The sequence below is a fragment of the Lethenteron reissneri genome, chromosome 11, assembly GCF_015708825.2.
Source record: "Lethenteron reissneri isolate LAM-NWPU_2019-01 chromosome 11, ASM1570882v1, whole genome shotgun sequence".
Classification (NCBI taxonomy): domain Eukaryota; kingdom Metazoa; phylum Chordata; class Hyperoartia; order Petromyzontiformes; family Petromyzontidae; genus Lethenteron; species Lethenteron reissneri.
The window spans coordinates 6,106,407-6,134,367 of record NC_083789.1 but is presented as its reverse complement, the minus strand read 5'-3'; the positions used below and the strand labels follow the sequence as shown (position 1 = coordinate 6,134,367).

The window sequence follows — 27,961 nt, the reverse complement described above, 5'->3', positions numbered from 1 at the left end:
AACTAAACGATAATGTGAATAAACAGTACTATTTTTAAATCCTTTATATTAAGTTCACTTGCTTGCTTGCTTGCTTACGACCGTGCAAACCTTTCGGTCGTTTTTTAACCCACTTACCTTGATCCAATCGAGCTGACATTTTGCACACAGACTCGTTGTGCGAGACAATTAATGTTCGTGAATTTTTTTTCCAAAATTTTACACTGTTTAGGGAAAACAAATTAAATATTTAATTACCAATTGTTTAATACTGCAGACAATCATCTGACCCATAGGTGGAAGCCATCTCAAGCCAGAGGACGAGAGGACTCTAGCCGCCACGCATATAAAGGATTTAGAGTGAAAAACTTTGTTTTTACGGGTTATACTTGTTAATAATGAAAATAATTTATATATTTCCCCCCATATGTCCACTGGAGCTTTGGGCCCTGAATAATTGTCCCATGAGTTACCCCACCCCCACCACCCCCACCACCCCCACCACCCCCACCACCCCCAACCCTAAATCCGACCCTGCGTTTCAGGCTTATGATTATCATGCATTCAATATTCCTTACATTTGACTTAAGGGGCCGTCCATAAATGACGTCACGCGATTTTGGACGATTTTTGACCCCCCTCGTCACACGGCGTCAAAAAGTCAGACCCCCCCTCTTAAATATGACGTCACAAAGCTCTGCCCCCCCCCCAAAAAATAAAACATGCTTCAAATCGCTTTAAACTATTGTCATTGTAGTGCGTATTTAATGTGCCGCTGCACTCTGATGTTGTAGGAGAAAACATTTATTAAAAAGTCTATTTAATTAAGTAGAACGTGTTGTCTATATTTATTTAAAGTTGCGCATTTTGATGTGACGTCACATTTCTCACCCCCCCCCCCCCCTCGTCACACATTGTCACAAATGTCTGACCCCCCCCCCTAGGTGCGTGACGTCATTTATGGACGGCCCCTAACAAGTTTCGGCGGTTGTTGTGGTGAAAAGCGTGGGATGTTGAGTGTCTCCTGGAAACTTCTCAATCACAAAGAAGACCAAATTGTCGGGGTTTTTTCTTCTTCATTTCAAAGGCTGCCGTGCGACGTCGCTTTTAAAATCGGTAGCCGTTATCGATGCGTTCAAATGCACACGTGTCAGCAGGTCATGCGTATAAATGAGGCTCTGGCAAGTTCTCTTATATTCTTTAAATAAGCTATTTATTGCTCACGCAATGCGGTGTATACATAAAGTCAAACACGCGTTTACCTATCGATGAGAATTAGACGCGCACACACACACACACATGTGTGCATAAGCTTGCGATGACACTGTGGATTAAGTACTAGGGAATTCAGTCGGAATGTGAAAACGATCACTAGTAATAAGCAAACACCACAATCTTGTGCCAGTGCTGTCAACATGTTAGGCCACATCATACTTGGCATCTTGTGTGTGTTGTGAAAACTTTGACTTATGGCCCATTAATTAAAGGCATTGCAATGGTCAGCTATCCATGGTTTTTTTGTGTGCGCGTGCATTCTACCAAACGGGTCAGTGGTCAATGACGAGCTGATCCGTGGACAGTGGTGTATAGTGAGTGCTCGATACACCCGGCAAGATAATATAAATGTAAAAAAATAATTAACAGCCTTTGAACCCACAGTTGTATGAACGCTTCCCTATGTTGGTCACGGGGTGGGGGGGGGGGTGTTGTTGGGGGGGGGGGGGGGGTTCCTGGGTTGTACCCAGAGGTCGCAAACGGGTTTTGATTCCTTACCCGTACCCGGCCGCACCAGGGTACAGGTAGGGTACGGGTATCGGGTACCTGATTGCGACCTCTGGGACGAAGCCATGTTGCAGGTGCGGGTGGGTTGATTCTAGGAACTTGAATTGTGAGAAGAGACAAGACGTTGGGAAATGAGTGACAAACAGTTACTCACCAGTGACTCACGGCCTACCCGTACCCGGCCGCACCAGGGTCGCAAACGGCTGCCCGTACCCGGCCGGGTACGGGCAGCCGGGTATCGGGTAGGGTACGGGTATCGGGTACCCGGTTGCGACCTCTGGTTGTACCTTCACCACGCGGTTCGGTAGTGCGGCAGCACTGGTTCGGATGTCACTCGACACTTGTTGTTAGTAGCCATGGCAGAGCATGGAAGTCCTAACCTCTGGGGGTTGTCGTGCAGTGCGCTTACGTGTGTTGGGAACGTCTTTCGCACCGTACCTAGCCAGCCGTGCGAATCAGAGGTGCGGGCGGAGGACCGATATTGACTTGGTATGCTGTCGCTGCCCACAGCATACCAAGTCGCTATCAAAACTGATTCTAATAAACGCGTGTGTAAAATCCACGAAATCTCATCTTCCTATTTCTTTACGCGTGTTAGCCACCAGTGACTAAAACAATACAAGAACCGGCTGACTACGTCGGTGAAAGTTGGTGTGTGTGTGTGAACGCTTAACTCAAGATGTCCTTTAAAACCACAACGATTCATCTTTTCACCCCATCTGCAAATAAAGTGCTTGCTCCTTCAAACCGCTGCTCGCCCTCTTCCCTCAAAATCCAAATCCCCCCCTCCACCCTTGTGTTCGCTACCCCTCCATAGTTATAACCCCTCCAAATCATCTCCCCCTCACTGCCTTATTACAAACCCGTGCCCCCCCCCCCCCCCCCCATATCACCACCCAATCAACCATTCACAGGTATCAACGCCTTCCCAATCACCCACCCCGTTACAGCCAAACAAAAGCAATCACTAATTTACACAGCACAACATGGGGCCTTTATTGCCAGTATCAAAGTGTAAGAATGTTTTACCCTTTCTGTCGATAAAACACGTGTTAATAAACCTTTTGCAAGGAATTATGTCTGCATTAACCACACGTACTTGTGAACATGCAAACAAACACATTCTTGCGGAGGGAGCTAGTAGGAACGTTGGGTTGCTCGGTCAATGGCCAGGGTCAACGGCGGCGTGGTGTATTCCGCAAATATGCCCGACTGTGAGGGCGGGCACAAGCCGGCGTGAGTAGGTTAAACGTTGAGTTTTATAAGGGCACCACGGGGTGACCAGCCCCTCCCCACCCAGCCCCACCCTTCCCACCCAGCCCCACCCCTCCCAGCCCCACCCTTCCCACCCCCTACCCAGCCCCACCCTCCCCAGCCCCACCCTCCCCACCCAGCCCCTCCCCACCCTCCCTTCTCCACCCAGCCCCACCCCTCCCATTTTTGGATGCACAACGGACGGACACAATAATCCCCTGTGGGCTGGTGTAACCAGGAGGTTCCTACCAGTAAAACATGCTCTCGTAGTATATGCATTGTCTTTGGAAATGATTGGTCCACACCAGAGACATCCTTGTTTAGGACCTCGTCTCGAACAGTGTTAGACCACAGAACGCCACCAAGACAATGCCACTATCAGGGCATTTATAGCTCGGGCTGAGCAGCTGCATCATGAGACCTTTCTTGCCACGATCTAAATATAAGCATAGGTTTGACCATTTAGGGCACTAAAACAGGTGTTAAGATGTTCAAGCACCAAATAGGAATATTTTGCATTAACCGCACACAGTACTTGTGATGAACATGCAAACAAAAAGGCAGCAGCACACGCCCACCTTCCTGAAACGTGAAATAAAGATACCGTGCAATGCACGCGACTCTTATTTCGTGGATTTTTTTTACCTCGGCTGCGGGTCCCAGAATGTGTGGCGAGGGTTTGAGGCTTCGTTCATGAGATAGGTGGGGATGGAGGGGGGGTGGAATACGTTGAAGGTAGGTGCTGCGATATTACTTCATGCCTGCAACGTCACTCCCCATACAATCAAGTCTGTCGCTGCAGTGACGCTACAATGACACTTGTCCATAACTTTAAAATGTATTTTTTCTTCTCATGAATTAAATGTCACAAATCGTGCCCTAAATCATGGTGCCGACTGCCTTGGTACGTATCTACAAGACAGTTTTTTGTCTTGTAGATGCATAACAACCCGTAGTTTTCAATTTCCATCATAAATGAACGGGACAACTAAACAGCATTATGCCTCGGGCCACAAGCGTTCCCGGACTCCAGTCGTTGCGTCTCGCCGCAGTCACCTGGGCGGTGAGCCATCGTTACCGGTGTGTGGGCCACCTTTACCGGTGTCCTATCAGATTCAAGTCGCCACATAATCGCGCACGGACTTGCGGGGCGGTGGCAGGGCCGATCGATTGCGCATCTCCTGCTTGTTACGGAGAGGTTTGCGGTACGAGAGGCGTGGCCGCCCTGGTGAATACTGCGGGTGTATTGGCCATAAATGCTATGCTTTCCCGATTTGCATTGGACGTAAAAAATTCCGTGAAGTAAAAAAAAAGAGTGGGCCTTAATTCTAGATTTGAAGCTTTCGTGACTGCAAGGATTCATACTCTTTACCGGAAAAACCAAAGAAAAAGAGTGGGCCATCCGTGCTTGCGTGGTCACAGTTCACAGTTGGGAAATTTGAAAAATTACCCGCACGCAATTTGATAACATAGCAAACATCGCCCGCCCCGCCCCCGACTGTGAAACTCCTGCAGAGTGTGCCTGTGAAACGTAGCACTCCCTTCGTGATACCCTTCGCGATAGCCTTGTGCTCTAAGAGTGGCGCGAACATCGCATGTACGCATGTTTTGATGAAGGTTATAACCGCCCCCCGTCTCTTCTACAGCCCCTTGTCGTACTTAGAGGGCCTCTCCCAGCTGCGCCCGTCGCCCGGTATCGCCGTGGGCATCGGCAGCAGGTAGTTGAGCGCCCAGTAGTTGCCGAACACTTGGCGCAGATTGACAAACAGCCCGCAGTCGTAGTCGCGCATCTCGTGAATGGCCTCGTACGACGTCTGCCCCTCTCCCGCGATCGTGAAGTGCCACGCGTACATTGCCGCGCAGCCCAGGCATTTGCCCAGCGAGAGGTGCGCGGCCAACGTGAGCGCGTAGGCCACCAGGTCCATGTCACCCGTGGCCGCCTGCACCGTGGCCAGGGGCAGCAGGTAGCGCAGGCCCTGCCGGGACAGCAGCGGGCCAGGCAGCACGTCGCTCATGTAGGCCAGGAGATTGGCGAGGATGAACGCGTTGCCCCACGCGGTCCAGAAGAGCAGGACGATGAAGTTGCGCTGGTTGCTGTGGCCCACGCAGCGGCCCACGAAGAAGCAGTGGTGGTCGCGCTTGAGGATGCACGCGTTGCACACGGAGCAGTGGTGGGCCCGCGGGGGCACGGGGCGGCCGCACGGCACGCACATCGGGCGGGCCTCGTCCCCTCCGTCGTGGTCGCCGGTGATCTCCAGGAGGTGCTCGTGGCGGTTGTGCTGGTGGTGGTGACCTCGCTCTGATGCTGGAGGTGCTGTGGTCATTAGAAATAATCATCATTTAAAAAAAAGGTTGCGTTGAGACGTGAACCAATGACCAATTTACCTGGAACACCCCCCAACCTCGACAGATTGTTGCTAGTTTATGGCCTCTGCCCGGTTACAAACTACTTTAAAATGATTATTATTCGCTGTTCACTTAAATGTGGTTATTCTAACATGACGAGTATTTCCATTTTAGTTTTTGTCATGCGACGAACACTCTTTGCAGGTCATATAAAATCATACTACTTTTGTTGATACAGATCCCTATTGGAAAGACATGAGAACTAACCCAAAAAAACTGTATTATGGATAATATTGGTCGTAAAAGCCTACGTGTTAAACTGAGAACTACTTCTGCAGTGTCATCTTCCAGGGTTGCTCTCTGTGACACGTACACTGTGGCGATTAGAGTGTAAAAAGCCGTGTTGGTGTCGAGGTGTCGATGTCAATGAGTTACGAAGTCAGTGTCGATAGAACAATGGGTTTAAACGGTGATCTCATTGGTGGTGCTGCTGCTTGATTATTATATGGCCCTAAGTGCGATCCAGCCAGCAACCCTAGTGAGCTTGAAGACAGATTATTGCACCTCGTGTCAGCTGTCGTAATTCCAGCTCCCTTCAGCTCTGTCTAATGCCACCAGCAACCTCCTACACCTCCACCAGTTTCTAACTATACAGTTCGACCCAACTCACAATTTTTTTATTTTACCAGGTAAGGCCCACTGAGCTATATCCCTCTTTTTCAGAAACGACCTGGCCACAAATGATAGCTCAACGAAGTGGCTTATCACGTGGAAATGTAAAGCACTCAAATATTCCAAAATAATTTTGATTCTAAATGTGGAGGGAAAAACTGGAGGACCCCAAGAAAAATTCACGCCACCACGGGAGAACGTGCAAAAACTCCAAACATATAGGCATCAGGGTCGGGATCGCACCCACAACCTCCTGTATACCAGGCGAGGTAGTTAACATCTCACCACCGCGGCGCCTCCAGGTTCGAGCAACCTCGAGCGATGGATTTCTCCAGACACTTCCAGCGCCTCCCAGATAACTCCTGTTTTCCACATCCACCATATCTTCTCAGCTCCCACAATGCCATCTGTCCAGCTCCACCGCTGATCATCTCCCTGCAGGTCCCCCCCAGTTCCTTATTGTCCCCATCATCTCAAAGCTTTCTGTATCATCTCTGGCTCGCTTCATATTTTTCTACCGCTCTCCATCTCCTTCATCCCATATTTTTTCCTCCACCCTCACCCCTTATCTCCCTCGACCGTTCTCCATTTTCCTTCATGTACTATATATCCTCCATCTCAACCTCCCTGCATCTCCACCTCCGTCCAGGTACCCTCCATCTACGCCCACATTCAATGATCTCCCTCGATCTCATCCATCTACCCCAGTTCATTCTGGCTGCCTCCAGCTCCCTCCATATCCATCTCCTCAACCTCCATCCTGGAACTCCTCCGTCATCTCTACCTCCTTCCCATTGCTCTCCAAGTACCGTACTCCCTTATCCAATCAATTATCCCTCCCCATCCTCTCCCTTCTCCCCACCCAATCACGCCGCTTACACACAACTACAAAACAAAGATCCCTCCCATATAGCCATATAGCCATAAACACACTCGTGGCAAAGGCTGTTTGTGACACGGCACACGGGGGGGGGGGGGGGGGTGCAGCACCACGGCCGGCCGCCTTTGTCTCGCTCTTTGGCGATGTTTACACTCCGCACCAGGTACTCATTTGAGGCTGAGTCGACCTAGGGGAGGCCCAGGACCAATTCGAGATAATCGCCACCTGTTGTTGGCCGTGAGTGGGAATCGAACCCGGGTTCGTAGTGCAGCACGCTACCCGCTACACTACCGCTCCCCGCACACTCTACACACACAGACACACACTCTACACACACTCTACACACAGACGCACACTCTACACACACTCTACACACACAGACACACACTCTACACACACGGACACACACACTCTACACACACAGACACACACTCTACACACACAGACACACACACTCTACACACACAGACACACACTCTACACACAAACACACTCTACACACACAGACACACACTCTACACACACAGACACACACTCTACACACACACAGACACACACTCTACACACGCAGACGCACACACTCTACACACACAGACACACACTCTACACACACACAGACACACACTCTACACACACACAGACACACTCTCTACACACACACAGCCACACACTCTACACACACACAGACACACACTCTACACACACACAGACACACACTCTACACACACACACACAGACGCACGTGCACAGCAGCACACCTGCGGGGGCTCCCCTCAATGCGCAGAGCGCGTAATTGGCGACCACGTTGAGCCACATGTAGAGGCCGACGGCGGTGAGAGCCACGCGGAGGGGCCCGCTCCAGTTGTGCGGCACCGTGAGGAGGAGCGTGAGCAACGCCAGCGACGAGGACGACACCACGAAGTAGGCGGACGCGCACGTGTTGGCGAGTCGGCGCACACGTGGGGACGCCGCCGAGCCGAGCATCGTTCCGACCCAGCTCCGCTTCGACATGACTCGAGCTGCGTTGTGTGCGTGTGTGTCACAGGAGGGGGGGGGGGCAACGGTGGTGCATCGGTCAGTCATCTCAGTCAGGTGACCCGTGGTACCTTGCTGGGTCTGTCTCGTGACCTCCTGCCGGTGGGCGTACGACACATCACGTGGCCTCAACGTGTACCTGAAATCAAATGCATCATTCCGGATGACCGCTGCAAAGTATGGTCTTGAGTTTTGATTATAGTGTGCTGATCATTAAAGGTGTATTGGAAATTTTAGATTCTGTTACCGATACTCCAGCTTATTTTATTATGTTTAATTTTTATTATTTTATTATTTCCCTTCTACGTGACTTTACCGAAAGAACCAAGAAGATACTCCAGCTGTTATGGAGTGACTCATGCAGCCATCTATGGCTGCAAAGTTTGGTCGTACATGTTATGTATATCGTTTATTGTTAAATTTGAATCACAATTCCTATGATCACTGTTACATTGCTTTTATAGCTTTATTTTGGTGATTTCGAATACGTTTTGGTTTAGTCATATTTGTTTGTTGTAGTACAGAGTTAGACTGATAACTTTAATCTAAATTGTCTCATGGTTGTTATTGTTTGACTTGCATCCCACTGGGATTTTTTGCACACAGCGTTGAAATGCGGTGTTTTTTTCTGGAATTTTTCTGTTGCGTGTAGTCACTTTAAGATGTTTCTTGTTCATGTTTTTGTTGCGGTTGCACCCGAGTCAAGAGCCGCATGGCTCACAGGGTTATACCAAATAAATGAATGAAAAAAATGAAATGAAAATGAACCTAGCCTGGCACAAGCGCCGTGGTGACGTCACCGCCACTTAGTGGCGAATGGCGCTTGTTGTTGTTGTCACAGGTGGGGTAGCGGTAGTGTAGTGGTTAGCGCGCCGCGCTACGAACCCGGCGGCTCGAGTTCGGCTCCCGCTCATGGTCAACATCGGTGACGATTATCTGAACTGGTCCTGGGCCTCCCCTAGGTCGACTCAGCCTCAAATGTGTACCTGGCGCGGTGTGTAAACTATCGCCACTGGGGGAGACAAAGGCGGCCGGGCGTGGTGCTGGCCACCCACCCCCTCGTGTGCTGTGCCGGCCTTCATAGCTGCTCGCTAACAGTACTTGTCCCAACAGTCTGTTAAGGCTATACTGAGGGTCTTTGTTTTGTGTGTCATATCAAGACAAAGATCTGCGTCTCCGTGGCACATTTGTACAAAGCAGTGTATTACGCACTATTCCGTTGTGTATATCCACAGTATACTTATAACCCATTCCTGCGGAGGGAGCTGGTAGGAACGTTGGGTTGCTCGGTCAATGGCCAGGGTCAACGGCGGCGCGGTGTATTCCGCAAATATGCCCGACTGTGAGGGCGGGCACAAGCCGGTGTGAGTAGGTTAAACGTTGAGTTTTATAAGGGCACCACGGGGTGACCAGCCCCTCCCCACCCAGCCCCACCCCTCCCACTCTCCACCCAGCCCCTCCCCACCCTCCCCTCCCCACCCAGCCCCTCCCCACCCAGTCCGACCCCTCCCATTTTTGGATTCACGACGGACGGACACAATAATCCCATGTGGGCTGGTGGAACCAGGTGGTTCCTCCCAGTAATAGTAATGATGTAAGCCCAGTAAAATATATAATACAGTAATGTCATGATGTATCCAGGAAAGCCACGCTGGGTCGTGGGACTCGATTTCAGGAGCGTTCTGCTACATTGAGTGTTTATTTGACAATGTTTTTCAGCCATTTAATGGCGAGTTGTTTATTTTACACCATGGGAGAAACCCCACGCGCGCGAGAGGGGGCAACACTCTATCCCCCGCACTGATGGCAACATAACGGCGATTCATCCACTTGCCGTACTGCCTTCGCCTGGCGAGCCAGGGTATGGGCACCTCCTAGACACTCACGGGAAGAGATTTTGACAATCTTCGTGCGATGCACCGACAATCGTATCCACAGTGCTGGATGATGACAGGCCACGTACACGAAGACAGCACCACTAGGCATGTAGATAATCAACCTATTATGCGACTATTCTCTCTCCAGCTGACCAGGATGAATCCAGAAGCAATTGCTCAAGCAAAGCAATATCGGAACCGGTTTCGACATTCTGGGTTTCATCAGCAGGGTCAAGCTTGTTCAACAGACGACTGCTGGGTTTTCCTTGTCGATTGAGCATCAGCCAGACTGCTTTTCTCCGATTGGGTTCCACGTTGCTATGACGCAACCACCACGTCGTGGAAACTCACTCTGCCCTGATCAATTGTTGAGTGTTTTCTTAAGTAGCAAATGCAAAAAGACACCGATGCATTAGCACAAAGTTGTGGAAATTCTACATTGCTATGACGGCAGGCATCAGTATATTCTTAAATAACACGACCACACACGTTTTAGATTTTCTCCGTTCACTCGGTAGTTCTCATTTTACGCATGCACGGTGGTGATGGTTATGAATTAAACTAAAAACGAAACTAGTTTTTATCTTACCAGGTAAGGCCCACTGAGCTATAGAGCTTTTTTTTACAAGCGACCTGGCCACAAAATGATAGCTCAAGGAAGTGGCTTATCATGTGGAAATTTATAGCAGCCAACTACTCTAAAATCGTGTTTCGAAGTGTGGAGGAAAAAACCGGAAAACCTGACCAAAAAAAACCAAGCGACCACGGGGAGAAAATTGCAAACTCCAAATATACAGGCGTCGGGGTTGGGATCGAACCCCGTGACCTCCTGTATACCAGGCGAAATCGATAACATAATAAGGGCAATGATGATACAATGTATCATGATGATTGCTCCCGCTTCCGATAATTATAATTGCTTTTGCAGATGAATTAATAATGACGATTGCTGCTTCTCCTGCTGCTGATATTGAATTAATAATGATGATCATTGCTTCTACTAACGCGACGCTACTACTGCTGCTGCTGCTGTTCCGGATAACATCAGACCGCTGTTGCTGATGAGAAACTAAATGATGATGATGATTTCCGCCGAGGTGGTCGCGCTACTGATGACCGTAATAAAATAACAACGAGGAAGGAATGAATGAATTGAGGCGTGTGTACAACTTCGTTTTCATCGATTAACTCTACCTGCACTCACCTTGCCACAGGAGTCGTCTGGAAGGTGTCTCTTTCTCCCGGGGTCTGACTCCCGGCCTGCGGTTAAGAGCTGGTTGAGTGGATGGCTGATGTGGCGATGTGTCTATGCGGCCGCCCGTTCAGTTGTCGTGTGAAGAACTAAGTGTAACACACACTGGCGTGCCAACAACCACGCCGTTGTCATGACTGCTGTGTCACTCGCTCTGCCCTGGCTTTTTGTTTCTGGAGTTCGAGCAAGGACGTCGGTGTTGGTTGACATTATGAACAATGGCCAAACGCGCCTGTCGATCCAGCGCGCTTGTGAGAGGCGAGGGATTGGTGGACCGCGCTCAGAGAGCCACGCTGCACAAGGTGACCTTGTTTAAATGTATGTATGTTAAACTTCTTTCGCACCGCACGGAGCCAACCATGCTTATCGGAGTGAATGGTGGAGGGGGACGCATACAAAACCTCAAAGGGGCGCATGACAAAGTCAATGTTAAACTTGAATCAATGCTGAGTTGGGGGGCTCAGCTCCCCCGTCCAGCCCCCCACCGTGATGCTACCCAGCTAGAGGAGCGGTCTGAAATTTGACATTTTGCCGGAATGCGAGGGAGCCTGTAGACGGCAGCACGACGAGTGGATTCTTGCATCCGTCTTTGCGGAGCTTTGGCTGTTATCACCGCCACCGTCCCCCTCCTGGTATGGGTGTTGGGTTTTCTCCAAGCACTCCGGTTTCCTCCCACGAGAAGCCAGACGCTCGTTTATGGAATTGGCCAAATATCCCCAAAAAAGTGGGATCCAAAATAAATATTGAGCTTGGGTGAGGCTCTCCTGATTAGGCAACGCAGAGGTTGCAGGTTCAATTGTATGTCACCGTGTAGCAGTTGAAACACATTTTTGTTTACATATGGGTAAAACAGAAAACCTATATCTGTTTAATGCTTATTTAGTTTACCTTTGTGCGGTGATAGATCTGGAGGTAATTCGCCTCGGAAATGTATCTTTAGGTTTGATTTAACATATGTTACCATTAATTGGGATTCCTTACGTGATAGACTTTTTGTGTTTGTATTTGTTCTGATTTCCATTTAATTGCTGGACTGTCAAAGCTGCACTTTATTTTATTTATTTTGCTATTGTCATTTTGGCTGCCCAGGTCACTCTGGCAAATAAGACTAATCTTGGTCTAAGCAAAATCAACATGAAACTCGAAACTCTGTTGTGTTTCCACATTTATTCGTTAAATATTGTCTTAGTCCATCAGCCTATCGGCTTTCCAGACTCGTATCAATAAGCAATAGGCTTGTTAAGCACAGTGGATGCAGATTCGAAATCATAAATAGGGCCCCGGTCCAGAGATTTCTTGTTTAAAAAAATACTGTATCATAATATTTGTCTGCAAAGCTAATATGCAATCGGCTGAAACATTTTATTTATATATGGAGACAAGCAGTAGCGTTCTGCTAATATCCCAAAAAGAAAACTCAACATATTAGTCAATAACACTGCCTTATAATCCTGTGTATATAATAGCCGACGTTGCAGGCAATGGCCCTTTTTCAGAGCACATCATTGAGTTCACCCAGGGATTGATTGGTGTGCAGGGAGACTACGCAGCTTGTGAGTTATATGATGTGCTGTGAATAAGGGCCAATGCCCGAAACGTCGCCTATTATTGTTCTTATATCATGGGACCTCCTTTGCCAGTACCAAAATATGATAATAGGTTTTCCCATTTTTTTCTGGCAACAAAACAGGTGTTAAGACGTTAAAACACCAAACTGAAACCTTTTACAAGGAATTAATGTCTGCATTAACCACAATACTTGTGGTCAGAATGCAAACAAAAAACATACTCTGCTAGCATAGGGGTAGTCCATAAATGACGTCATGCACCTAGGGGGGGGGGGGTCAGACATTTGTGACGATGTGTGACGAGGGGGGGGGGGTTAAGAAATGTGACGTCACATCAAAATGCGTAACTTTAAATAAATATAGACAACACGTTCTACTTAATTAAATAGTACTTTTTAATAAGTATTTTCTCCTACAACACATCGGAGTGCAGCACCACATTAAATACGCACTACAATGACAATAGTTTAAAGCGATTTGAAGCATGTTTTATTTTGGGGGGGGGGGCAGAGCTTTGTGACGTCAGATTTGAGGGGAGGTCTGACTTTTTGTGACGCCGTGTGACTAGGGGGGGGGGGGTCAAAAATCGTCCAAAATCGCGTGACGTAATTTATGGACGGCCCCATATGCATTGTTTTTGATACTGATTGGTCCACACCAGAGACAGCTTTCTTTCGAGCCTAGTCTCAAAACGGTGTTAGACCAGAGGACGCCAAAAGGCGTACAGCACAAAGACAATGCATATTCTTGGTTCTTTCGGTAAAGTCACGTAGAAGGGAAATAATAAAATAATAAAAATAAAACATAATAAGATACAATTCTCACGAATTTACATCAAGGGACCTCCTTTGCCAGTACCAAAATATGATAATAGGTTTTTCCCTTTTTTCTGACAACAAAACAGGTGCTAGGATTGATTTGAAGCTTTCGTGACTGCAGGAATCAATACTCGTTAGTTCTTTCGGTAAAGTCACGTAGGTAGAAAAATAATAGATCACGACGTTTCGATCGCAACGCAAGCAATCGTCATCAGGTCGGACAACCACAGCAAGAAAAAATGCTGAAGTGAGATGTTAAAACACCAAACTGAAACCTTTGACAAGGAATCATGTGTACATTAAGCACAATACTTGTGGTCAGTTTGGTGTTTTAACATCTTAACACTTGTTATGTTGCCAGAAAAAAGGGGAAAACCTATTCCCATATTTTGGTCCTGGCAAAGGAGGTCCCATGATGTAGGTTTTCCCATTTTTTCTGGCAACAAAACAGCTGTTAAGACGTTAAAACACCAAACTGAAACCTTTGAGGAGGAATTATGTGTGCATTAATCACAATACTTGTAGTCAGTTTGGTGTTTTAACATCACCATTACTCTGATAGTGCGTTGTCTTTGTGCTGTGTACGTCTTTTGGTGTCCTCTAGTCTAACACCTTTTTGAGACCAGGCTCAAAAGAAAGCTGTCTCTGGTGTGGACCAATCACTTTCAAAGCCAATGCATAAATTATCAGAGTGTGTTTTTTGTTTCGATTCTGACCACAAGCATTGCGATTAATGCAGACATGATTCCTTGCAAAAGGTTTCAGTTTGGCGTTTTAACATCTTAACACCTAATTTGTCGCCATAAAAAAGGTGAAAACCTATTGTTATATCTTTGTTCTTGACGAACGTGTTGACGATGCGTGTTGTTGTTGTACATTCCTGCTTGTGCAACAATGCCAACGCGGCATCACCAAATAACTTCTCTGTGGATGGGTGACCCTGGGGGGGTATCACGACGTACAACCGCTCAACGTTGCCGATTTGTCAACAGTCGCTCGGCTCGGTGGGGGCCGTCAACCCGTGGGCGGAGCGTGGAGTGTGGGGGGGGGATTGAGAGGAGGTTGGGAGGCTGCGTGGTGATGGACGGTGGGACCCAAAGGGGCACTCTGGACGTACGCACGGAAGCCGGCAGCGCCCGGGGAGCCACGTGGTTGAAGTGACGCAGGGCGTATTGCGGCTGAGTCCTGCGGTTCGGTCACAAGCGAGAGGGAGGGAGAAAAGAGAGATCCGAGGAAAGATCGCAGTGCCCGGCTATTGTATTGTTAATCAAAGGTACGGTTCCACACCAGACGCGCAATTAACACGCACACACACACACGCAGCTAAATGTGTAATTAACACCCCGTAACGCACGCACGCAGCGTTCCGCAGACATTCACGGGGCTGAGTGGAGCTCTGTCCTCTCTCGTTCCGTGGCGACTGCTGTGGTTGTGGTTTTTGTTGTCTCCCATTGGCACGCACAGACGCCAACACATTGCCCACCACCCCCATCCCGTGTGGTGCCGACAACTCATGAACGTCGCGACGAATCGTTGTCCGTGCAATGCGCTGATTTTATTTAAATAATTATATATTTTTTGTTAAATGTATTCCTTTTTTAAAAGTTACTCAACAGACCGCGCCGGTAGTTTTCCGTTTCTTTTTTTTTGAGTGTCTCTTGAAATGTCTGCGCGCATTTGGGGTTGAATTTTGGTCCAAGGCTTCTTCTTCCCCTTTGCTGGGGGTGAAAGTTACGTTGCTTTGCTATTGTTAAGGTATTTAGTCGTGCCACGTGAATACTGCCGCGGGGTTATGGGGCGGTGTGTCCCGAGAGACGACGGAGAGACCGAGATAAAGACACGGAGAGTGGTGGTGGGTGAGTGGGGAGGACGTCTCGCGTGGAGATGGAACGGTGAATGAATCCATGCGCGCGTTGCGTGTGCCGGGTGGTGGGTTGTGAATTCGCTTGGTGTCCGGCGTGATCATGAGACGTGTGGGGTGATTCCATCCAGCAGTGGATTGTCCACAGCTGATTATGCTGCTGCTGATGAGTTAATTACAATGATTTGGTTTTAATTGTGGCACAATCCGTTGAGAGAGAGATGGAGGCCACGGTGTTTATATTAAAGCGGCTTAAACGTAGAGCCGGGGATCAGCAACTTTAGATTTTTTTTTTTTACCCCTGAGACCGGCCCCAGAATTAAGGTTTTATTTATTGTCACAAACGCCGCCGTTATTGCCTCTGTGAATGTCCCCAAGTGTACAAGACGCACCCCCGAAAACTTGCGGCGCGTGTCAAAGGTTATATCCTTCATCAACTCTTTAACCACCCGACAACACGCGCACAACTACCGGATTATAAGACGCACTCCCTAAAAGTTTCGATTGTAAAATCCAGGGGGGGGGGGGGGGGTTGAAAAAAGTGCGTCTTATAATCGCGGAGAGTATGGGTGGAGAGGTTGGTTGGAGTGGAGATGGCGAGTGGCTCAACGCATTTGCTGATCATTAATCCTCCTCCCAAAACGCAATAAAAGATCGATTTACAGTATTTTCCTGTAAAATTTGGTAGGTCTTTAACGTCCACATTTGCACTGTTGGCTTTGGTAAGGCCCTGCTGAAATTCCCATGGTTGTCCGAATTACAATAACTTTTGAGTGAAATTTAAATATCAACAAACACATTTTACCGTCAACTATGATGATAATAAAGGTAGATTGATGAGCGTTGTGTTCGGGTAAGAAGAGCTCATTGAGAGCAGCGGTGTACTTTTTCAAGGGGGATTCTGGTTTAACCAGGCTTTATAGAGAGGCCTGCATTTGAGAATGGGGTTTCCCCCTTTTTTCTGGCAACAAAACAGGTGTTGAGATGTTGAAACACCAAACTGAAACCTTTTACAAGGAATCATGTCTGCATTAGCCACAATACTTGTGGTCAGAATGCAATAAAAAACATACTCTGATAATATATGCATTGTCTTTGAAACTGATTGGTCCCCACCAGAGACAGCTGTCTTTTGAGCCTAGTCTCAAAACGGTGTTAGACCAGAGGACGCTAAAAGGTGCACAGCACAAAGACAATGCCACTATCAGAGTAATGAGAGCTCGGGGTGAGCAGCTACATCATGGGACCTCCTTTGCCAGTACCAAAATATGAGAATAGGTTTTCCCCTTTTTTTCTGGCAACAAAACAGTTGTTAAGATGTTAAAACACCAAACTAAAACCTTTTACAAGGAATCATGTCTGCATTAACCACAATACTTGTAGTCAGGATGAAAAAAAAAACATATTCTGATAATATATGCATTGTCTTTGAAACTGATTGGTTCCCCACCAGAGACAGCTGTCTTTTGAGCCTAGTCTCAAAACGGTGTTAGACCAGAGGACGCTAAAAGGTGCACAGCACAAAGACAATGCCACTATCAGAGTAATGAGAGCTCGGGGTGAGCAGCTACATCATGGGACCTCCTTTGCCAGTACCAAAATATGAGAATAGGTTTTCCCCTTTTTTTCTGGCAACAAAACAGTTGTTAAGATGTTAAAACACCAAACTAAAACCTTTTACAAGGAATCATGTCTGCATTAACCACAATACTTGTAGTCAGGATGAAAAAAAAAACATATTCTGATAATATATGCATTGTCTTTGAAACTGATTGGTCCACATCAGAGATTAGGAAAATCTATTCTCATATTTTGGTACTGGCAAAGGAGGTCCCATGATGTAGATGCTCACCCTGAGCTCTCATTACTCTGATTGTGGCATTGTCTTTGTGCTGTACGCCTTTTGGCGTCCTCTGGCCTAACACCGTTTGAGACGAGGCTCAAAAGAAAGCTGTCTCTGGTGGGGACCAATCAGTTTCAAAGACAATGCATATTTTATCAGAGTGTTTTTTGTTTGCATTCTGACCACAAGTATTGTGGTTAATGCAGACATGATTCCTTGTAAAAGGTTTCAGTTTGGTGTTTTAACATCTTAACACTTGTTTTTTTGCCAGAAAAAAGGGGAAAGCCTATTCTAATATTTTGGTACTGGCAAAGGAGGTCCCATGATATAAGAACAATAATAGGTGACGTTTCGGGCATTGGCCCTCATTCACAGCACATCATATAATAGATAGACCTGCATTTGTTTAATCAATCGGTAGTAATTTGCAGAAGTGTAATCAAGTGAGAGCCCACTTAGAGTGACTATCAATTTCTTAAGGATGACCTGATTGACAGTTGAATGGCAGTCGTAAAAAATGTTCTGAAAAAAGTGTATGTTAAAATAGCCGCGTCATTTTGCGGAGTTTACAGGAGAAAAAAACGATGTTCCACAAAATGTAATTGTCCACATCGAGCAGGAGAGTTATTTTGAGAGTAGGTGGATTATTACTAAGTGGATGAAGTGAGTGAATTATTAACGTTGTTGTTTTCCATGGAACGCCCCTCTTTTATAGTCGGGCAAGAGGCTATTAAGATGGATTTAACTTCAAGAGAAACCTGCACACAATGGTCGGTACTATAGTTTGCAGTTCTCATTTGTAGTTGATCAGCTTTGGTAAATTTCTGCTGAAATTAGTGCTCGAATAATTTTCTAATAATTGTCCTCAGTGCACATCCAACTGGGTTCAACTATAGATAGTTGGGCATTTAATATATCCCTTTCAGGGGCTGGGTTTTGGTAATTAATGACTAAAATTACAAAGTAGTCGCAGGAATAACGTTCTATTATGTGGTTTTCATGAAAAGCCAATTTCAAGTTTACGTTTATTTAACCAGGCGAGAACTCGAGAGACGAGGTTAGTCTCGTTTGCGAGAGGGACCTGGGTCATTAGTCTGCCAGTAGAGGGGCAAAGATTGCCTTGTGTAACCCCAATCGAGTAATTGTGCGGGCAATTTTCGAATTTGGCACATTTGGACACCGACGCCATGGTTTACACGTAGAGTATTAACCAGGGCGAACACTGGATTCGAACCATGAACCTCTGCAAGGTGCGGCAAATGTGGCACCGATGGGCCGTGTCACCGCCCCTAATCGCATGTACTCGATATCCACCCGCATTTTCTCTGTGAACTCAATTTGAGGGACAACTTGAGTCGGTTACATTCTGGTCATGCCATGATTTTCTGAGCTACTCGAGTCATTATCAGCTGGGTTGGGCAGGTCACCATCCTGGAATGTAATGTCAAATGCTTCGGCCATCTACAATATTTTCTGAGTGTAACATGTCTGGTGACGCGTTTGTACTTGGCCCAAATTCTGACCTATAATTCAGGCCAGCACGAGAAGCGACATCGTCCAGAAAAATTCTGGCTTTTGTTCTTGTTGGAGTTGGCAGCCAACCTGAGTGGTGTATAAAAAGATTGGGGGGTGAGGGAAACTCAAGTGCTGTGGTTTGTGGAAAGTTTAAAAGTTATCTCGTCCACACGGCCACATGTACACAAGTTGCCGGTGGGATGGAAGTACCTTTTGTCACTTTTTCTTCATGGCAAACATTGCTGGTCCCCAAGCCAAACTCTCCTTTGCGCTTACGGGTTGTACCTCGTGTTGTTCGGTGTGATGTCACACTTTTTTTCTGTGATTTTTAGCAGGAAATAGTTATTGCAGAGGTTCTTTATTGACGAATCTCCCAGCACGTGAAGCGGGAAACGTCGGACGTCGTGCCGAACAGCACGCGCTACAACCGGGAAACACATCGGACAGCTACGCAGAACAATTGTAAAAATCTACGTAGTAGATTCCCAACTCATTGCCAGGAGGGTCCAGCTACATTCGGGATGTTTGGTCAAATCCCTGTTGATTATGGGATGGAGCCGGGTCACCGTGGGGAGTCACCGTGTTAGTTGACATTTCCTCTCTTGCTTGATGTAAATGGTTGCGTAGTGTGACAATAAAACCAATAGAGAGTGGGCAGTAGCCGCTACCGGTTTACAAAGTGAAGTCATTGAAGTATCCACAGAATAATTTGTTGAATGGGCTGTTCGGTGATTACATCTATGTCATTTGATTTGCTATGATGATGGATGTGGTAGCAGCGGTAACACCGGTTAGGAATTGTGATTCACTCGTTACACACGAAGTGCTTGCCACAAATAAACCACAATACTTTGCTGATCTCATCAAGGAGCATAAACCATCCCGCAAACTCCGGTCATCCTCGCAGCGGCTTTTGGCTAACTATCAAACAATGATGGTCACTGCATCGCTCCCTTTCAGATGCGCTTCTGTGGTCGTCTGGAACGCTTGAGAAACATTAATTTGAAGTATTTGGCAGCTATAAAATGTCCACGTGATAAGCCGCTTCATTGAGCAATCATTTGTGGCCAGGTCGCTTCTGAAAAAGAGCCGTATAGTATAGTGGGCCTTACCTGGTAGTAAAATAAAAAAAGAGGAAAATTAAATAATTAGGTCACTGTTATCTGCTACGCGGAACAGCAACCCTGCATTTATAGCACTGGCTTGTGATGTTGGCAACCCGAGTTCGATTCCCGCCCACGGCTCACGTCGGTGATATCTGAACTGGTCGTGGCCCTAACTCCCTTCGCCACCCCGCAGTCATGTTCGTGCTGAAATGTGATCGCACAAACCCCCCCAGTGACCGATAGGGGTTGGGGTAGTGATGGGCGTAGTGGTAGTGATAGAGGTTGGGTTAGTGATGGGGAGTAGTGATAGGGGTTGGGTTAGTGATAGGGAGTAGTGATAGGGGTTGGGTTAGTGATGGGGAGTAATGATAGGGGTTGGGTTAGTGATGGGGAGTAGTGATAGGGGTTGGGTTAGTGATGGGGAGTAGTGATAGGGGTTGGGTTAGTGATGGGGAGTAGTGATAGGAGTTGGGTTAGTGATGGGGAGTAGTAATAGGAGTTGGGTTAGTGATGGGGGTAGTGATAGGTGGTTGGGGTAGTGGTAGGAGTAGTGATAGGGGTGATAGGGGTCGTGATTGGCGTAGTGGTAGGGGGTAGTGGTAGGTAGTGCCGGATTATCCTAGTAGCACAAGTAGCATCTACGACGGTCCCTGCACTTTCAAGGGCCCCGCGCTAAATACGTTCAAGCTATCAATTCCGGTTCAGTGATTCTGCACTTGCTCTGTTACTATAGTACTCTACCGCCTTCAACTTTTATGAACGACTGGGTATTTAAAGTTCGCGATTTGTCGTATTATCTGGCTGTATAGCAAATGAAAAAATACAATTACTTTACTATGCAAATAAAAAATAGTGTTTTAATATTTACGGGGTTTTATTTTATTTAGGGCCCCTTTATAACATATGCTACAGGCCCCCGCACTAGCTTAATCGGCCACTGCATTTGACCCGTGTAATCTGTGCTTTGCAGTTTTCCCGTAAAGAGCACAGTGTAAATAATCAAATAAACAAATGACACGTCGCACGCTCGGTGACGGGGCACTCACCTGGCTTTTGAAAATCATCTGAATATTAAAATGAGGCCACATAGCCGCTGAAGTGCAGGCAATTTGGCAAGCCATTCGTGGATATGTTTGCAAGCCAACACATGGCCAGAATTAAATCGTGTCCATTCGCATACTCTCTTGCGTAAGGCTGTACGAAGAGCAACTTGCCAGTCTAAGGGCCCTGATCCAGCAGTGGATTGACACAAGGGCCGTACATGTACACATGTACACAACGTCCGATAATCTCGCAGCTCCGATTAGCACGATCGGCTCTGTACGGTGCGAAAGAAGTTCAACATTCATACATCGGTGGTGTTGGCAAAACATCCTGATGTGACGGAAGCCTCCTGAACAAGAGCGTTGACACTCGGCGAGGCAGTCCTGGATGTAAACCCAGTAGTAGTAGTGTTATTATTTTGAGTCGAACCCATCACGTCACTGTAAAAATGAAGGGAAAAAAACATAAAAACAGGAAATTGCATGATGGCTGAAAACAAAATATAAAAAAACCAACGCACAAAGAACGGTGCGCTCACAAACGGGGGCAGCACGTTGGGAGTTGCGCCGTCCTGCTGTTTGTGAGCGCACCTGTGCACGTTGCTCTTTCTATTTTAGTTGTGGCCCGCAGTGGCGAACACAACAGTGCGAACTGTACGCACGTTTGCACCGCTCCCGTGTTGTTTTGTGCTTTTCCTTTTGTGTCGCCGGCTGTCCCCCGCGCTCTTGCCCATTGTCAATTCGCCGCATTATCCAAGCGGCTGAGTCCACTCGTGCCCGCCTCGTGCGTCGACACAGGGGCGATGAATAAGTAACGGGTTTGTCTTTTACACCTGCCGGGGAAACGATCCCCGTTGCACGCCGTTTAGGCCCAACCGGGGCAGGGTCAACTGGCGAGGGGTCATTCCAGTGCGAGATGCTGCCGTGGTGGTGTGACGACGGTTAGCATGCCCGACTTGCAATCTAAAGGTCGCCGGTTCGATCCAACCTCCCGGCGCGGCAATTGAAACAACGGTTGCTTCGCCCGCCCTCCCCACCGCCACACCGCTGCCTCGATCCAGCCAGCGGTATAAGTGGCTCCACTACAGAGCGGGTTGATCGGCAGGTCGTGGGTGGTGGGGTAAAGTGTGTGTGTGCACGCCAAATCTTTTACCAGACGTCGTGGAAAAGTCGGCCTAAACATCCTGCTTCTAGGGGCTCTCCCTTGAGCTTCCTCGAGTGGAGGCCCACTGCTTGAGCAAGTAGTGACAGGGTAGATATAGAAATGGAACCGGTGGCCTCTGGATTGCAGGTCCAGCCTGCAATAATCCTTGCCCTCGTCACCCGGGTGAGCCGTGAAACGGTGTGAAGCGCTCTTCCCAGTTTAGCACTGGGGAGTATTAAGCTACTGGGTGTAAAATGATCGATTGCACACCATGCAGCTTTTGCTAAAGGTGCAATTAAGCCGGGGGGGGGGGGAGTGGGGGCAGTGTGGAGGGGTGGGCGGAAGTGGACGGTGGGAGACTGATCTCTGCGGCACGTCGCCGGGCGCGTGTGTTTTACGACGAGTTAGCCGGGCGGCCGGAACGTGCTCGAGTTTTTCTCATTAACATTGCGGCCTCAGAAAACGGCGACTCAGCGGCACGTGAAGGACCAATCGGAGCGGCGCAGGAGGCGACGGGGCGATTTGGTTCCGTGCCCAAGGACAGCGGCGTTACCCTTCATCGTGCCAAGTAATGCCGTCGTCATCCTAGCCGGCGGCGATTTCTTGGGAATTTGGGCGGGGAAAAAAAGCCTATAACGCTTGATGTTAAAAGATGGCAAGTACGGCAAGTACGTATCTGCGACAATTTTATAAGGGATGCCGGGCCTCGCAGAAGGATTGAAGCGATGGGGAAGTGTGGCAATATCAGCCTAATTGATGTTGACATGGTGAAATATGGTGGCACAGTGGTTAACGCTTGGAACTAACAAACCTGGTGAGCTGTGTTTTATTTCTGCCCACGGCTAACATCAGTGGCGAGTAAATCTGAACCAGTGCTGCTGGGCCCCATTATCACCAACCCGCAATGACCAGCGTGAAGTACGGTCAAACAACTCCCCGTGACCCATAATAGAGGGTTTTTTTGGGTTAGATCGCGTAAATATAAATGTGTTGTTAAGTCCGCCACCACCCGAGACGGCCAATTAGTAAGGTTTGTCACGTAAAACACAACATGACAATTCGTTACTAGTTCAGCACACCGGGCGTGTTGGAGAGTAAACCCACCCACAGCATTTACAATTCGATTACGACGTTTTGATCTAACCCAAAAAAAAACTCTTACGGATAATATTGGTCGCGAAAGCCGACGTGTTAAACTCCCCGTAACCAATATGGCATGGCGAGGCCATTTTGATTCACAAGTGAATTGTTGGTAAGGGGGGCGGGGTGTGCACAGTATCATGCAACGGAATCTGATAGGCTTAGAACGAGGGCATCCAATTCGTCAATTCTATTGATGCTGCTGCTCAGGAATCTTGCATGCGTGATTCAAGTATTAATGATTAATGCATCTTGGGTGTATGATTTGATGATTAATTATTCTTGAGAGCTGCTTATTCCCTCTCACTACTGAACTGGAATTCCCTCTCATCGTTTGTTTTTCCCAAGCTCTTATAATAACCTTCCTCAAATCAATAAACGCGTTACTCTTTTTCGTCACAACATTGGCAGTGCTGTTGGTTGCTGGCCTCTTTGCATTGTGGGCCGTTGCACGTATAGACCAGCAACTGTGATTTGAATAAAAACTGATTTGCAAATCATCTGGCACGTTTGGAACATTGAACCCAACAAAACTGTACCAACGAGATGACAATGACGAGGACAATATTTATCGATTTATTTATTTATATCGCAACCTCAGATCGTGGCGGTGCATTGAATCTGCTGCGTCATAAGGCTGCGATTCAATCGTTGCCTACAAATTGTGTTTGTTGAGCTTGTCCGCGGCGAAGGCAATCGCATCGCACAACGCCGATGACTCCTTGACCTTGACTCTCTCACCAAGTCGCACGGGGAACAATCTCGGGAGAGAACAGCGGCTCTCATTGTGCTCGCGTACAAACGCAACCGCTTGCGTCGCGCTTATAAACTCGTGACTGCAGCCTGTGTGGCGTGTGAAATATTTACCATTTACACCGCCATCGCATCCTTCACTTTGCACGTGCGTGTGTGTTTTTCAGCCTTTGTAAGTGCACGCAGCGATCGTCGTACAGTGCAGCGAGAGACTTGTGTGTGCTTCCGCCACGTTCCCCGCTGCGTAGGGCTTTTCCGAGGAAGAGGGAGAGATTTGCCGGTGGATTTTTTTTTCTTACGGAGGAGTGTCTGAGTGACCGAAGGGGATATGGCACAGTGAACTCTCCAAGGTCTCCTCCGGGTGAACTCCAACATAGTCGGTGAGTAATAGTCATACAACCGGTTTCCGAGTTAGTCTCTCTCTTTCTCTGTACGGATTTAATCCGCAAACGCTGCACGTTCTTTTGGTGGCAGCGACGACGAGAAACCAGTTGCGTTTCATTTCACATGCACCCCGAAGCTTATATTTGCATTTGGAGTCTTTACATTGGGCAAAAATATGATCGGTCGTAAAAGATAAGCAAGGAAGAGGGGGTGGAGGGGTGGTGCAGTGGTTAGCGCACTGCGCTATGAAGCTTGGCACCTGAAGTTCCGTTTCCGGCCATGGCTAACATCAGTGGCGAGTGACATCTGAATGGGTCCTGGGTGTTCCCCCACCACCTCCCCTACTAATCCATATGGTGAAGTATGGTCAAACAACTCGATTTGACAAAGGCTGTAAATAATATTAATGATCGTTATTTACACAGGAACAACTCACTTAGGCCTCTGTGATATACTGAAGGCCTGTTGCGGTGAGGTATGGTCACACAACATTCATGACCCGCAGAGCGTGGTGAGGGCCTCGTGCAGCAGTATATTGACAAAAGGCTGTAAATATTTACGATAGAGCAATTAAAACGCCTTCACGATGCTTACAGTGCTCCAAGCTCAAACGACTCAATGTAAACGCGTCTACATTGGGTCGCTTGCAAAGGTCTGCTTTCCCGGTTTTCGTGTGGGTCGCGGATGGATGACATTGTTCAGACACCGCGGCAGTGGCGGCCATCAATCCTCGAGACGCAGAGAGGGCCTGCGAGTGATCCCTGCGAGTTCCGCGGAACTACGCACGTGCGCGCGTACGTGCGTGAGTACATACACGCATGTACGCACGTGAACGTACGCACGCACGCAACTCCAGCATTGATGCAGAGTTTCCCGCCGACATCTGGGGGCTCGGGAGTTTCTCCCAAAGTACACACAAAACACGTCTTGCAAAGGAAACAAGTCGGGGGGGGCGAAATCATGCCTATGCATGGAATACCTCGCGCTTGCCACCACGCGTTTAATTACTTGACTGGCAGCATGGAAGTCGACGGACGGACAGCTGTTGGGGCAAAAATGTATTTGCGTATTTGCAACAAAATTCTTTCTGCTCTGGTTTGTGTCTCCCAAGTTTTGGGCCACCTTTGGATCAATCCGGTCTGTTTTCAGTAGAGTGGGTCCCTGACAGCAAGACAACTACCTGCTGCAGTTTGGTTCGTATTGGATCATCTCCGCGAGAGTTATAATTGCCGTTCCCCCATTGTCATGAATGGACGAGCTGACAGTAGAAGTTACCAGTGTAAGTTACAGAACAGGTCGGTAAGTTCCTGACCTGGTCGGTAAGTTACAATTCGTTTCATAAGCAACTTTTTGGATGCTCCGTGAATGTGAGTCCAGCAAGATTGTGGCTAAAAGTGGCCAATGACACCTACATGGCAAATATTGTGTGCTGTCATCCCTCGTGCTGTCGGCTTGTTTACTACCGGCTGGTGGGGGCCGAGGCGGGGTGGAGCTCGTGTAGCTGTTCTGCCGGGGAGGGTGCCGCGCCTTTGCTGGTAGGGCACGGATGCCTAGGCAGGGGCCTTTTAGCACTGGTTGTCTCCAAGTTTCGCTCAATTCTTTGATCAATGCGGCCGATTTTCAAGAGTCCTTAATAGCAATACAACTTTATCTTCAAAGTTGGTTCAAGTCAGATGAGATTTACATGAGTTATCATGCCTCCCCTCCCCCCCCTTACGGATGGACGGACAGAGCTAATGCACAAACGCCTTTCAACCTTAGTTGGAAAGTGTGGAAAATACGTAAACAAACATTTCCTTGTTCCCAAAAATGTCATTGAAGGGCCCTTTTTGTTGTTTTAATTTCACTTTTTACACCAGTTGAAGTTGTTGTCGTGGAGACTTTTGACAATCTGGCACAATCTGGCAAAATCCGGCAAAATGGCCCGATTCTCTTTGCAGGCGGCGTCGGGGCCGAGCGAGCCGCCGAAGCTACAGTGCGGGAAGGTGCGCTGGCACGTCGCTAAGTCTCCGCCGTTACACCGCCGCCATGGCCCGATATAGATTGTGGCCTTAAGCCTGAAACCCTCCCGCCCCCCCCAGCGGTGCTGCCAAGGGGAAAACAAGAAAACGAGGGTGGCAATATGAGCGGGGGGGCGAGAGTGCCGTAGAACATTCCAAAGCGAGGCCACGTGGCCCCACCGTGCGCCGGCTGTTACCGTCGCAGCTCCAGCAATAATGTTTTATTTGTGTGTCAGAAATGCCGGTTGTTGACGATGGACCGCTTTATCATTATGCAGTCAATTCAAATATTGCACGTTTTCTATTTTAGAGCTGAGAAGACAACCAGATAACGTTACACGGCAATCGATTTAATTAGTGGTGTGGTTCGGGCTACGGAACCCCGGCTACCCGAGTTGGATTCGCGTTCACGGCCACCAACACCAGTGATGATTATCTGAACCAGTCCTGGGCACTCCCCCAGGTGGACTCGGTTTCAGATGAGTACCTAGTGTCATGTTTAAACATCGCCACAAGGGAGGCAAATGTGGCTGAACGTGTTGCTGGCTACCCACTTCCTCGTGTGGCATGCTGGCCTTCACAGGTGCTCGCTAACAGCTCTTACCCGAACAATCTGTTAAGGCGATAAGGGAGATTTTTGTCTTATATGCACACCGTTGGAGCGGCATCAGAGGGGAGTAGTGGCACAGTGGTCAGTGGTGGTTTCAGTGGTTGGCTCATTCCACTATGGACCCAAACGCTCATATGTACATTTTTCATTGAATTATATGTATGTATAGAAATGGTCGTGGCACTGTGGTTAGTGCACTGCGCTATAAACTCCCTGCCACCTTAATTCCGATTCCCAATCATGGCTAACATCGGTGGCGAGTGATTTCTTCACCAGTTCCGCTGCGTTCTCCAACTTGAACTGACCAGCATGGTGAAGTATGGGTCATGCAACCCAAATGACCAACGTGGCGGGGAGAGAGAGACGCCTTTACTCAGCAGTGGCTTGACAAAGGGCTGCAAACGAATCTGTAATGTAGCCTACACTGTATAGAGCCATATGATTTGGTTCACTTTTCATGCCGTCGATTGAGGTTGACTGGGTTGATTTTAATGGCCCTTAATGCATCTTGGTTATTTATAAAGGCAGTGGCAGCAACTGGCTGGGTGTTCATGCCAACTCGTGTAAATGGTGTTCAGCAGTAATGGCACAGACCGTACTGAATTCCAACCTTGTGCCCCCCCCCCCCACCCGCAATAGTTTATAAACACAGAGCACTGCTGCCTGCCCTGCACATAACCCGGAATAAAGTCCCTCCTTTTGAAAGGGCTCCTAAGACAGTGTGTTGACCAGCCCACTGCGTCATCGTCTTCATCAGCCACGTGGGTGAAACCCCGCGCCGTCGCAAACCTTTCGTTTGTCCCACGATTGCCGTCTAGCGGTCCTTCGCCGCTCGGCAAAGGCTCCAGCGTGTACACGCGCGCCACTTTGCCATTCAGGGTCTCTCGCCCATCGACAGCCGCCAGTCAGCATGTCAAGCTGCAGAGCCACGTGGCTTGTCACCTTCCTGGAACCGACTGTTTAACGTGCGTCGAGTCGTTGTGCACGCGCCGATTGATCCATTTCTCACGGCATGTGCAAACTGTATGCAATTTGTACGCGCCCGTGTCAAGGTTAAGTGAATTCGGCAGATGAAACGGTACAAAAAAAAACACCACAC

At 48.1% G+C, this 27,961-nt stretch overlaps 2 protein-coding genes across 5 annotated transcripts in view; one reads left to right on the top strand and one right to left on the bottom strand.

Annotated features, from left to right (window-relative positions):
* Nucleotides 1-3,202: 3,202 nt before the first annotated feature.
* Nucleotides 3,203-11,157, bottom strand: LOC133341341 (probable palmitoyltransferase ZDHHC24). Of its 2 annotated transcripts, none has more exons than XM_061549883.1 (3): nt 11,030-11,157; nt 7,672-7,932; nt 3,203-5,329 (listed from the first exon to the last, which is right to left on the bottom strand). In XM_061549883.1, exons 2-3 carry the CDS (start codon nt 7,922-7,924, stop codon nt 4,656-4,658), a joined length of 927 nt encoding a protein of 308 aa, XP_061405867.1. In that variant the 5' UTR covers nt 7,925-7,932; nt 11,030-11,157; the 3' UTR covers nt 3,203-4,655. The 2 variants fall into 2 exon arrangements, with proteins under 2 accessions (XP_061405867.1, XP_061405869.1); XM_061549885.1 differs by having other exon boundaries at nt 11,020-11,102.
* Nucleotides 11,158-14,587: 3,430 nt separating this feature from the next.
* LOC133341338 (CSC1-like protein 2) overlaps nt 14,588-27,961 on the top strand; it is a 92,233-nt gene continuing 78,859 nt past the window's right edge. The window contains exons 1-2 of one of the 3 annotated variants that reach the window (XM_061549880.1): nt 14,593-14,736; nt 24,117-24,248. The gene's annotated coding sequence lies outside the window, so the exon portion shown is untranslated. Of the gene's footprint in view, nt 14,737-22,429; nt 22,544-24,116; nt 24,249-27,961 lie in introns of those variants that run through there. The other 2 variants (XM_061549881.1, XM_061549879.1) reach the window with 2 other exon arrangements.

Excerpts from the sequence above, each read along its gene's own strand:
- LOC133341341 (XM_061549883.1), bottom strand. The coding sequence starts at position 7,924 with ATGTCGAAGCGGAGCTGGGTCGGAACGATGCTCGGCTCGGCGGCGTCC. Across the intron at positions 5,330-7,671 it reads ATTGAGGGGAGCCCCCGCAG|CACCTCCAGCATCAGAGCGA; the intron begins GTGTGCTGCTGT and ends TAATGACCACAG.